Consider the following 12,346-nt stretch of genomic DNA (forward strand, 5'->3'; position numbering starts at 1 on the left):
TGTCTTTCCTGTCCTTTTGATTCTTGCTCCATATATTTTAAATCATGCATTGTAGCATTCTCTTCTCCTAGTCCCTTGACTGTAGCTAAACCATCAACACATTTCATAATAAAAAAAACTTTGTGTAATAAAAAATAATGTGGACTCTGGGATTTTCTTTTCTGGCCTTACCTGTTGACTCAAAAGGCATGCTGTGCATTCTCCAAGAAGGATAGTTTATAGGCTTTATTTGTAATGATTAGGAGGTTTTGTTTGTTAGTTTTCCCCCAGCCCAGTGAATGCTAAGGCAGTTTTTACATCTGTGCACATGAGTAACTTTATGAATGCTGTTCATTCTCTGAAGCTTCTCAGGAACATTCAAAAGTTCAAAGTCTGGACTTTACAGAATGGAGACTGATCGCTTCTGAGCTTCCAAGTGCAGAGCATCCATGTGTTCTCAGTTGAAAGGAGGCTCCAGGCAAAAAATGTTGGCCTTTATCAACCTATTTATTAGTCCCATCCTTCTCAGAGGGTAGTTAAAAAACAAAATAACGCAACTATCCTGAAAATCTAATAATTGTTGTGATGAACTAAATTAATGGAGTGCTCTGATGGGAAATGGTGAACAGACATTCTAACTATGCCAAGACAACTTAATAATAATTTTGATAATTTCATAGAGATTGCTGCTTTTAGAAATACATGAAGCTGCAGAGTTGGCATATGTGCCTGTTGCCTCTTAAAAAAGTAAGTATTTACATGCTCTTTTAGCAACAAGTAAAGGCATGTGGGGTGTTTCCAAACGTTGTAGTTCCAGAATATGTTTTGACAAACATCCAGTGAGGGTGAAAAAAAATCCACGCAAACAACAACTAAAAAAGCCCAACTACCTTCCTCTGAACTGTGTGGCTAAATGTGGCTGCTGATTGCTTTTATTTGTAAAAATGCACTCTGGGCATTGGGATATGTTTGTTTCTGCTTCAAACAGGCATGTTATCAAACAAGCAATTTCGTAAAAAGTTAATAGTAAAAAGAAAGGGAAATTAGGTTTTCTTCGTTGCAGCCTTACCTATAAAACAATGTTTTCATTGAATCTTTAGCTCATATTTTTTAATTCTCCAAGAGTGAATGGAGAGAATACTTAAAAATGGGAAGAGGTGAGGTGTGGAGGACAGTAATAAAAGCACCACCCTACAGTTAATATTGCTGGGTTTTATTGCTCACTTGTTCTGTTTTGTAATGTCTGGGATAAAGTGCTATATTTCATGGTACGACAAACGCATTAAAACTCTGTTGTGAAAGTAAGGAAATATTTATACAAGTAGAACTAGATTATTTGGTTTTTTTTTTTTAATTTGACCCAACTCCATTACTTTTGAACTTAAATCAGAAAAATGTTTTGAGCGGAAATTGATATTTTCATATTCACTGTGTTGAAAGAGAGATCAGAATAGCAATTTCCAAATGTAAAGGAAGAGTAAATGAATTAAGAATAATCCTAAGATATCTGATCTTGTATCTGATTGAACAAATGTTTTAGTCTCTGTAAACAAACACATCCATTTAATTGTAATATAATAGACTCATATTTCTTTGAGAACTAAATGTAATGATAAATTTTTGTGAGTCATCTGTGTTAGCAGAGTTAGGAAGCAGGCAATTAGCATAGATGCTATTCCACTTTACGCTACGTTTTCTCTTGAGAATTGTTCAGTGAGCAAGCTCAGTTTTGTACCTTGCAATTGTTTTAACATTATATCCAAATGTGGGGAAAAAGAAAAGGATAGTAAATGTTGTTCTTTAGCAACATAAATAGTAAAGCATATCCTTTAGTCTTTGCATAGGAATTTGTACCTAGTTGAAGAGAAGAAGTAAGTTGCACTCTGAGGGCTTCACTCATGACCATATGCATTAAAAAACCTTCAGGAATTAATACAAGCACTCTTTGTAGGCACAAAACAGTTCTGTTTAGTGCTAAAAGCTGTTTGGCTTTCTGGGCCAGTGTCACAGTGCCTGGAGAAGGCCAATGAGGAAGCTGAATTGTACATATGCTGTGTACATGTGGGGTGCAGCACTGGGACATGCTTGAACAAGCAGTGAGACACCCACACTGTGTGGTGTGGCACCTAACAGAGAAACAACCTGGGCATCCCTAGAAGTAGTAGTACAGACAAGGGAATAGTAGACAAAGGAATTTTTTGTTTACCTCTGCAGTAAACAGGACTCAAACTGCTCAGACAGCCAGCACAGTTGCCACATCATCTTGTGTAATTGCATCTTTCTGCTGCAGCTTGTAGATGTGTCTTTGCAAAAGGCATGAGCATTTAGTTCTCTTGGTGGTCTTTCGAGGTCTCTGGCCCCTCTGTCTTTATAATGCATTATAACTCTGTGAGATTGTCTACAGAGCCAGAAAGCATATACTTTCCCACCTACAAATTCCTTTTGGGTGTACCTTGGGGCTAAGGTCTTAGTCAAGCAACAAGATGAGGAGAATGAAAAAGAAAAAGTTAAGGTTTGCTGTAGTTTTCTCTAAATAAAAAGAAAACGTCAGGCATAGAGCTTTGGCTGCTGAAATAGTTGATACTTAGTGATGCTACAATGTGGTTGTGTTTTTGGTGGGGTTTTTTTTGTTTGTTTTTGGTGGGTTTTTTTGGTTTTTTTTTTTGTTTGGTTGGTTGGTTTTTTTGGGGGGTTGTTGTTGTTGGGGTTTTTTTTTGTTTGTTTCTGATTCTCTTCCCTGGCCTTCCAAAATGTGAATTTTACATTGCTCCAGGTAGCATAATAGAGAAATATCTCAACATAATGAAAATGCTGTTTAAATACCTACTTTAAAATTTCATGAAGCTGTTCAGAGTTAAATGTTTCCATTTACTTTTAAATAACAGTGATTTTGAAGATTCACCCACTGTGTAACTTAATTGTATTAGATTTTAAAAGGAACTGATGGAGTGGCAAATGTAAAAGCAGTGAAACTTTTTTGATAATTTGATGTTGTTTTCTTTGTAATTTCCAGCAGATCCAGTGTCCCATATTGTAAGAAATACTTTTATGATTAAATTCAACAGGTTTTGCATTTCTTGAATGTTTCTAGCCTCACTTCTCAGTCTATTTTATATCTTCATGAGCTTCTAAAATTTCAACATAACAAGCACATGGACCTGTGGGAACAAGTCCAGAGGAGGCCACGAAGATGCTCAGAGGGCTGGAGCAACTCTCCTCTGCAGACAAGCTGGAAGAGCTGGGGCTGTTTAGCCAGGAGAAGGCTCCAAGGAGACCTTCTGGTACCTGAAGGGGGCCTACAGGAAAGCTGGAGAGGGACATTTTTTAAGGGCATGTGGGGGTGGGATGAGGGGGAGTAGCTTTTACCTTGAAAGTTGGTTTAGATTAGGTTTTAGAAAGAAATTTGTTACTGTAGGGGTGGTGAGACACTGAAACAGGCTGCCCAGAGAAGTTGTGGGTATCCCATCCCAGGCAGTGTTCAAGGCCAGGCTGGATGGAGCTTTGAGCTGTGTGGTGTAGTAGGAATAGCTCCTTGCCCCATGGATCTTTAAGTCCCTTCCAACCCAAACCTATAATTCTATGATTCTGTGATTTTAACATGACAAGTAGTTTATTTTAGCATTGGTCTGGATCAGAATTCCTTTTTTCTGTGGACTCAAATTTATTTTTCACTTTGAGATCTACCTTAATAATTTACTTAACAATGAAAAGAAAATGAATATTCTCCAGATGAAGGTGCAAGGTTATTGCTAACAAATTACTTTTCCTTTATGTCAAAGTAAAGCAGGAAAACCAAATATACAAAATCCCTTTTTAAATGTGCTCTGTTAGAGGCTAGCCTTTGAGTTCTGCATTCATGTCAGAGCTCAAAGTCTGACCTTTAGGCTTTATACAGATAGTAAAGAAGTACATTCTTTGTAGCTAAGAGGCAGACTTCCAGCAACAGATACTTTTTAGTCCAGTATCACTCAAACAGCCAGACTGAATTATTTCACATCTATAAGGGAGTTGAACATAAGGAAAACAATTTAAACTGAGCCTGACAATGTCAGTGTCGTTCTACAATCTAAGTTGCCATAAGGAATTGGTCAGGGTCATTTTGTGGTGTTAATTGTTTTATAGCTGCTCTGGAGTAAAAATCTGCTTTATTCCCAAAGTTGAAATCATAAGAATGTAACAGTTTTGCTTTTAAGTGGACAGATTTATATAAATGAGGAGGTATTCAAGTCCCGATACAGGATGTGGTTCAACTTCTCTCTCAACAGCAATCCTACTATATGGAATAGGAGAATGCACATACTGTGTGATATGTACGTGCTGGTAGCTGCGTGTTCAGATGTACTGTGATAGGACTTGAAAGCTGAACTGGGTTAATTTCTTAGAGGTGATATTTGGTTTGTCTTTTTTTCTTTTAAGATCCTTTATTGACTTTTCAAGTTTAACATGAGAAATATGAAAGCATTATTTGAGGACTAAAGGATTATATGAACTTGAATGCTGACCAAGGTAATACAAAAATAAAGGGGGCTTTGCCTTCTGAAAAGTTAATATTTATTTGTGCCAAAGTGCAAGACCTCTGAATGCCACAGCAACTTTAAAGTTCTTCTTGTCATGGGCTGAATTAACAGTAATGTTGGATTTGTGAAGCCAAATAAAATATTTTTGTTGTGATCATTTATCGAAAATTAATCTTTCTGGGACTGAATGGCAATCTGTTCATTGGGGTCTTATGAAGGGAGCAAATAATTTTAGGGGCACCTTTGAATGTGTTATAGGAAAATGTCACATTCTTCAAAGTTTTGCCTTGTAGGGCTAAATTTCAAACTACTTTCTCTCTTACTGTTCTTGAAGACAGCCAGTAACATTGTTTACTATCACAGCCCTTGTGAAATGCAAAGTGAGCTGTAATATTTTTAGGTACAGAAGTTTTAGTTGAATTTCTTGCCTGTTTGCTGGAATGAAGGACTAGTTAGCTGTGCTAACTAACAATCTCTACAGGCCACATTACCTGTTGCTGTGTTTCTGTAATTCTGACTACCAAGCTCAAAATACAGTGGTAGAGTGGACAAAAAGCCTATTGATTCAAGCTTGATTTTATCCATCTTTCAAGGGAATATTTACTACTTATTGCCTACACAGTAATGGAGGATAAACCTTGTTGGTTGATGACTATGAAGAGTTAAAATCCAGAGTTTTTGAATACTGTAATTTTTTTTTTAATTATTTCTTACTAATTTAATACTCATGAGGGCAACTGATTGCTAAGTTGTGGATTTGTTTTTACTAAGGAGACATGTTACTATGTTACTTTTTGATTTTCAGGGATTCTAGACTCTTATTTGCTAGTTTTGCACAGTATGAAAATTTGATAGTGTTTTCGGGAGTTGTGTTTAATACTAATAAATCCCAGAACTCTTTGGAAAACCTTAGTGTTGGAGAATAAGAACAGAGAAGGTAGATAAGGAAGTAGAAGCATTTGCATGCATGGATTTTTTTGCTGTTTGAGGCATGACACTTGTGTTCTGTCCTTCAGTGTAGCGCAGGAAAATGGCTCAGAACATTTGTGTTAATACCTATTGAGAGGCAGGATTGGAAACAAAAATTGTCTTCCTGGTCCCTGTCATAAGAAGATTGAAGCTGAAAGTGGATATAAAAGAATGATACAAAAGTTATCAAGAAAAAAAATTACAAGAAATCCCAGTAAATTAATTGTGACAGTTACTTGAACCCAGGAAGACTTGAATTCTGAGGGCTTTTCACTTAGGCAGCTTATAACTTCATACCATGAATGAGCTTTAAGTACTTACATTACTTATTTTCACCAAATTAAAAAAAATTGTGAAGGTCAAAGTTTCTTCTTTAAGCTAATGCTTGTGAGAACCAACCCCTATTAAAAATGAGTTGCAATGTAAATGAAGCCACCTAAGCTTGTGAGGCAGGTTTTGTGTTCAAGCCCAGACGAGAGGGGACCTTTTATCATCACAGTGTATTTCTAGCTAAGGGTTTCTGTGTGTGCTGTCTTGAGGTTAAAAGGGCAAGTCCATACTGAATTCTGTCAAACAAAATCCTCTGTTTAGTCTTTTGTCATTTTTGAAAAGCTTGTTTTTCTGTTTTTAGCTGAATCTGAAAACAAAACTAATAAGATATGTTGATTGATGAAAAAATCCCAATAGTAGCCTGTACTACCCTGATGGAAGTCCCTGTTACGTGTGCTCCCCATACTACATCTGTATTTCAAGTGTGGGTAATATAGCAGACAAACATGAATTAGTTGTCTTGATTCCTTTAATTTGTTACTCAGGTAGTCTCAGTGAGATTAAAGCTGTGTTCAGGACAACTGCTCCTTCTTACAACTCAAACAATCCGTTGTGTTTGTGTGTGCAAGTATGTGAATGTACATGCATTTACATGTACACAGAGAACATACTTGTGTTGGGTCTAGGTGTAGGACTTTCTAGGTATTTAATAATCACAATACCTGTCTACCTAAGAAATTACAGGCTTGGCCTCAGAAGCTGAATTTTTAGCTCAAACATAGTGACAATACTTCATTTTGCACTTGCTGGAATTCTTGCCTCTTCATTGGCTACAGTTAGAACTATAGGTGTTGAGAACATCTGAACATAAGATTATCAAATGAAAGCATGGAAATAGCTATGGAGCACTTCACATTGATACTTGGCACACAAGGAATTAGGGTTTCCAGTACAGTCTTTCATCAAACGTTTTTCCAAGGATCTACTTATGGTAAGAGTTGGTTCCTTGAAATGCATTCAACATTTTGCATAATGTGTTAAAGGGTTTATATCCATTATTGGAAAGCCTTTTTTTTCTGACTCTTCTTTATGGTGACTTTCACAGAGTGTGAAAATGTTTGAAATGTAGCAATGTTTTTATTTTTATAAAGTGCACTATTTTAGATGTACAAAGCTGATAACTGGGGAGGTGGTGTTCAACCTAATAATTTCCACTCAGAAATATCAGTAGTGCAAATCTTAATGTGTCACCATGCAGTGACTTAGAAATATATTTTTAAAATGTCCTTATTTGTTTTTTAAAAAGTCTTCAGTAATTGCGCAGAATGAACTCTACCCTACTTCCTCTGCCTTCTCTTGACAATTTTTTCTCTGCCCTGATAGTGTAGAATGTAACATCTTGACAAGTGATTTTTTTTCTTATTCTGTCTAAAGCGATGTAGTGATAATTCCGTCTGATGAGTTTGTTGAAATTGATTGTTTATTTGTAAAGTGACGTGTTACTCATGATAAAATACACAACCCACCCCCCTATTTTCGGGATACAGTTTGAAACAAACTTTATAATAAATAAAATTTATTATGATGAGACTTGAACAGTTTTTGTAGTAACCAGGAATTTGTGGTTACTACAAAACTGATTTGTGGATTTTATTCTAAACTATGCCCCAGTACTGGGAAGCACAAATTTTTAATAGGCAAATTTAATGAATTTTATATGAAAGAGTGCCCATACTGAAATATTGTGTGGTGCTCCCAAGTAGGAGAAAAGTTGTTCATATTTCACAAAACATTGAAACTGTTTGGTACACTGTACTCTCGTTTGTGACAACTCATTCATAAGAGTTGTTTCAGTACTTTTTTCTTGTTGTGAAGATGAACTGTCAATATCTATGTCAAACTCTGCTTTCTGAACAAACAAAAGGAGTCTTTAATAGATCTGTCAGCACTCAGCCCCACTGAGATAAAATGCAGCTTCACAAATACGTAAGTGCTGACTCAACAAATTCATTATATCTGAAGCAACTCCATGTTGGACTTTACCAAGCATATTTGAAAGAAATTAATAGTTTTACCAGTTCTGGTTGTTACAAATGTGGTGGAAAGCCAGATGTTGCTATGTAGAAATAGTTACTTTGAGAAGTACCTCCTTGCACATGCAGTCATTTAAATAAATAGGGCTGGTTATTATGAAAAGTAAAAGTTGTCAGTAGAAAGAGTTCCACTTTCAAAACCCAAATGCTTAAAGATTGTGAATATAGATGTAGTAAATGAGGATACATTTTGGCAGCCTTACTGTGAATGTTTGAGCTCTATTTCTGGGCATGGATCACAGGATTGGAGTATAATTAGGCCAGAGTTTACACCAGTTTGCTTTACATTAAGTTTATGTGAGTTAGTTCCTAAGGATACATTAACAGCAACAACTAGAAAGTTAATTTTGGAGAAGGCTCTACCAAATATTTAATACATTAAATATGAATTTAGCTAGAAGTGGATTGAGATGCCCAAGTGTTCCACTCAGTTTTAATCTCAGCTATAAATTGCATTTGCAGAGCTTTGCAGTTACCCATGTAAAATTGTCGGTGTTGAGAACTGCTGATCACTACTTAGGCATTTTCTCTGTCATCCTCAGGAAAGATGTCTAGAGACCGGGCGCTCAGGAAGCAGCAGCAACTGAATAATTTGGTAGCAGCTGTGACAAAGCTTGCAAAGCCTGGAGACGTGATTGTGGACTTTTGCAGTGGAGGGGTAATGTATATTTTTGTTTATGTGGTACAATTTCTTTCAGCTTTCATCTTTGCAGTTTTAGGTAGTTGTTGCACAAAGCAAAGCAGAAGTGCAAATGCTGAAATTTTAGCTGCTTCCAAGGGTTCTCTCATTGGTATGGGGATGCTCATATAGTGAGTGAACAATAGGGAACACTGAAAAGTGGCTCAGATTTTGTTGTTTGTTTTTTTCACAGGGCCATGTTGGAATTGTTCTTGCTTATATGATGCCATCATGTCAGGTAAATCCTCCATAAAAAGATCTCTGATAATAATTTTAAAAAATGTGTATGTAGGGTAAGGAGGACACTTAAGAAGTCACAGTTGTCTCAGCAGAGGACTTAGGTTTGAAACATGCAAATTTTTACCATAATCGTCAAATCTGTGTGGTGCTTTCCAGAGAAGACAAAAGTTAGAGGAAAAGATAAAATATTTGCAAACTAATTAATATTGGCTAGTATTAAATACCTTGGGTTGTTACTGAGTTTCTAGCTAGTCATTTTGTAGATCTCAGACTCTGCCACAAGTAATTCAGAGGTTTTCTTAACAAATTACAAAGTTTTCTACTTGGTAATGTTGTACTTTGGTTTCTCAGTATTATTTTGCTTTCCTCTCTCCTGTGTGTGAAATCTAGGTGGTACTCATAGAAAATAAGGAGTTGTCTCTGATCCGTGCTAAAGACAGAAGTGATGAACTAGGTTTAAAAAACATTTGGTTCATTCAGGCAAATTTGGACTATTTTAATGGGACTTTCAACATTGGGGTAAGTGATTATAACTTTTCCACTTCAAAACTTACATGTCTGATTAATTATTCTTGTAACAACTGAAATACATGAGAGAAGAAAATTCTGTGTGTCCTTACAGACCATGAAAGTAAATGAGATTAATGTTCTGTCTAGAATTTTGCAGCCCTAGTGAAGAATAATGCATAAATAGTATTTTGTAACTCTGTAAATGTTCCTGTCTTCTAGTTTTTTATTCTATTCATGGAATATGAACCTCTGTTGCAAGGTGTAAGTTTTCCATGCAAGACTGATTGTTCTTTAAATCATCCATCTAAAAGCCTGTTTTGGCTGTAGGTGAGGATGCTTAATGCTGAAGGTTTATGGTACATGAACAGTGCTATTTAACTGGTTTGATTGGTTTATTTAAGAGAGGAAAAGAAATATAGTGCAGAAGAAAGAGGAGAGAATAAATGGCTTTAGCTCAGTCCTTCCAAGTGTAAATTTCCAATTCTCTGGCTTTATTTTCTGTGCTATGTTGTCATATAAATCTCAGGGTGAGCTAGAGATCTATTTCAAAATATTAGGATCTCATGAATAATTTACTGAATTGTGTGTGTAAAATGTTCGTAGTTGTTTTGTGAAATGAGTCTCCAATTTTGTGATCATTGGAATTCGTGTTTTAATTTTTGGGGGTCTACTTTAAAGGTTAATACAATGTTAACCCTGTGAAGTTTTTACTTAATAAAAAAAGTATTGTATTTTTTCTTTCAAGTTTTGTGACATGGAAGATATTGAAGTATACATCAGAAGAGCTCACTTAGAAATTCTTCATTTCCAGTACTTCATTTCTAAATATCTGCATTACTCTTCACATTATATTTTGTTTCAGATACTGAGTTCAATATGTAGGATATCCTGAGAAAGCTTTGTCTTTATTTTATTTGGGATTTTTTCTTATCTTAAATGGGTTCTCAGAAAGCCAAAGAAGAAATCAGTTGGTGTAACAGGTCATACAGTCTCAGCAAAGCTTCTGGTTTTACCTGCTGCTGCTTTAAGGTTTCTTTTTCAAATGTGCAAGCAAAGCAGAGATCTTTGTTTTCTACTTGGATAGATGAGGAAATAACTAAAATTACATTCCATGATAATCTGATAGCTGAGACATTAAGAATCTATTTCTGATGTTAAGCTAGTTTTATTTTTTTGTTAAATTCATATGAGCAGAAAACTTTAATTGTGAAATTATTTTCTTGTTAATTTTTTAATGTGCTGCTTGAGACAAGAATATTTGTTTCCATCAGTATGCTATTACAGTTCAGTTGATGATTAATGGTCTCCTCAGCTGAGCTTACAGCAAGAAGACTGCAAACAAAAAAGACTTTGTTTTAAGCTATATCTGGGAGCAAAGTTTTATCTTCCAGTTGCTCTACCTTGAAAAGCAGCTTTGAACCCTGCAATCTGAGCTGTGCATTTTTAAAACTCTTCCCTAAATTTACAGTGAACAAAAAGCAAAGCAGTGTAGTTCTATAAATCCACACTGCTGCAAAAAATCAAAAATGTGCCTCAAAAATGTCCTTAGTTTAAGTATGCACCAGGCCCACTCTTTGAGGTACTGAGCACATGGGAAGAGGCAGAGAAAAATTCCACATTTCAGTGGCTATTTGGCATCCCAAGTATAGATAGGAGAGAGCTGCTTGCCTTCCCTTGCAATGTATTGAGTACTACAGTAACTTGCCTTTCTGTAGGAGAGCAGGAGGAATTTGGGTGCAGCCTGTATGTTGTGCAAACACGTCATTGCTTGCAGGTAGTTGTGATCAAATGTTATTTTAGTTTTAGTTGAAGAGTCCTTCACCAAGAAAAAGAAAGAAAAGAATAAGGAGAGAAAAAATTAAATGAGGGCAAGTCGTATTTGATGCCTCCCCCAGCTTCAGTGTTTGTTTTCTAACTCAGTTGTTTAAAATCAAATTGTCTAAATTTGTGCATTATCTTTTCCTCTAAATGTGACCTTCAGGTATATCTGCTACTTCTCTTACTGCTTAGCTGAAATCTGGTTTTGACATAGTTCTTTGTATTACTACGTCCTTTTTGTTTGACAAAGACTTTTTGACAAATCACCACAGTAGTTTTTCTGTTGCTCTGTGTCCCACAACTACTATTTTTCTGGAGATTTGATTTTAGTCCATTTGATATCACAATGAAGTGCACCTGCCTTTTGAGTGCTTTTGGTGAGTGACCCTTCTTCAATGTTGATGCTTCCCTTGTTAATGGAATAAACCATAAGTTTTCCTCCACATAGATATGAAGGAGAGGAATGAAAAACCAAAGAATTAAGGAGCAGGCCTTTGGTATAACAGCTTTAGTTGCAAAAACTTTCTCATGTATTTTAAGTAACTCAGTCAACCAAAAAAATGCTGGAATAGGATTGTATTTGGAATGTTCCTGTAAGGAATTTTCTCAGTTTCCTTGTGTTTTTCCTGCTGTAGGTGGCTCTGCATGCCTGTGGGGTGGCCACAGACATGGTGATTGAACACTGCATCAGGGCTCGGGCAGCCTTTGTCGTCTCCCCTTGCTGCTATGGCTTCATTCAAAACACAGTCAAGTTCAAATATCCACGAAGGTAAACTAAAGCTGGCAAGATAAGCCTTAAAATATCAACTTAAGTGAAGGAGAAAATCCTAAAACAGTATAGAATTAAACACTTGAGGGTCATTGGGAGTGACCAGGCTAAGCTGGTTCACATTTAGAATGAAACTGTTTCCTCCTGTTTGTCAACCCTTCCTGAAAGGGAGACAGATTGGTAATTCCTGGATGATTTTTTTTCTGAATTTATGTATTCATGATTCAGAAGACTTTATACAATCAACTTAGTAAATACAGTATGTAATATGCAGACCTTTTACCTTCAAATCACAAAGTTAATAGAAAACTCATGAAAATTACTCTAAGAAGGGGAATTGACATTTTAATGTTGGAGGAAAATGTAAGCAGTCAGTTTAAAGAAATGGGTCTGCTTTATACCACAGTTTACTGCTTGTGAAACTCCTCTGATTTATTCCCAACTAGATAAGCTCTCCTGTATTTCAGTTCATATTTTTAATACTTTTTCAATGGATTGTGTA

The 12,346-nt window shown here is 35.9% G+C and overlaps 1 protein-coding gene across 4 annotated transcripts in view; it reads left to right on the top strand.

Annotated features, from left to right (window-relative positions):
* The window catches only part of GSTCD (glutathione S-transferase C-terminal domain containing), a 51,914-nt gene that overhangs the window by 30,593 nt on the left and 8,975 nt on the right, over positions 1-12,346 (top strand). For all 4 annotated transcript variants that reach the window (XM_085058331.1, XM_085058328.1, XM_085058329.1 and 1 more), the window contains exons 6-9: positions 8,371-8,486; positions 8,701-8,745; positions 9,138-9,266; positions 11,711-11,844. In XM_085058331.1, the coding sequence (XP_084914457.1) occupies positions 8,371-8,486; positions 8,701-8,745; positions 9,138-9,266; positions 11,711-11,844 (424 nt within the window). The remainder of the gene's footprint in view (positions 1-8,370; positions 8,487-8,700; positions 8,746-9,137; positions 9,267-11,710; positions 11,845-12,346) is intronic.

This window comes from Lichenostomus cassidix, chromosome 4 (genome assembly GCF_008360975.1).
Source record: "Lichenostomus cassidix isolate B80296 chromosome 4, HeHo_3.0, whole genome shotgun sequence".
Classification (NCBI taxonomy): domain Eukaryota; kingdom Metazoa; phylum Chordata; class Aves; order Passeriformes; family Meliphagidae; genus Lichenostomus; species Lichenostomus cassidix.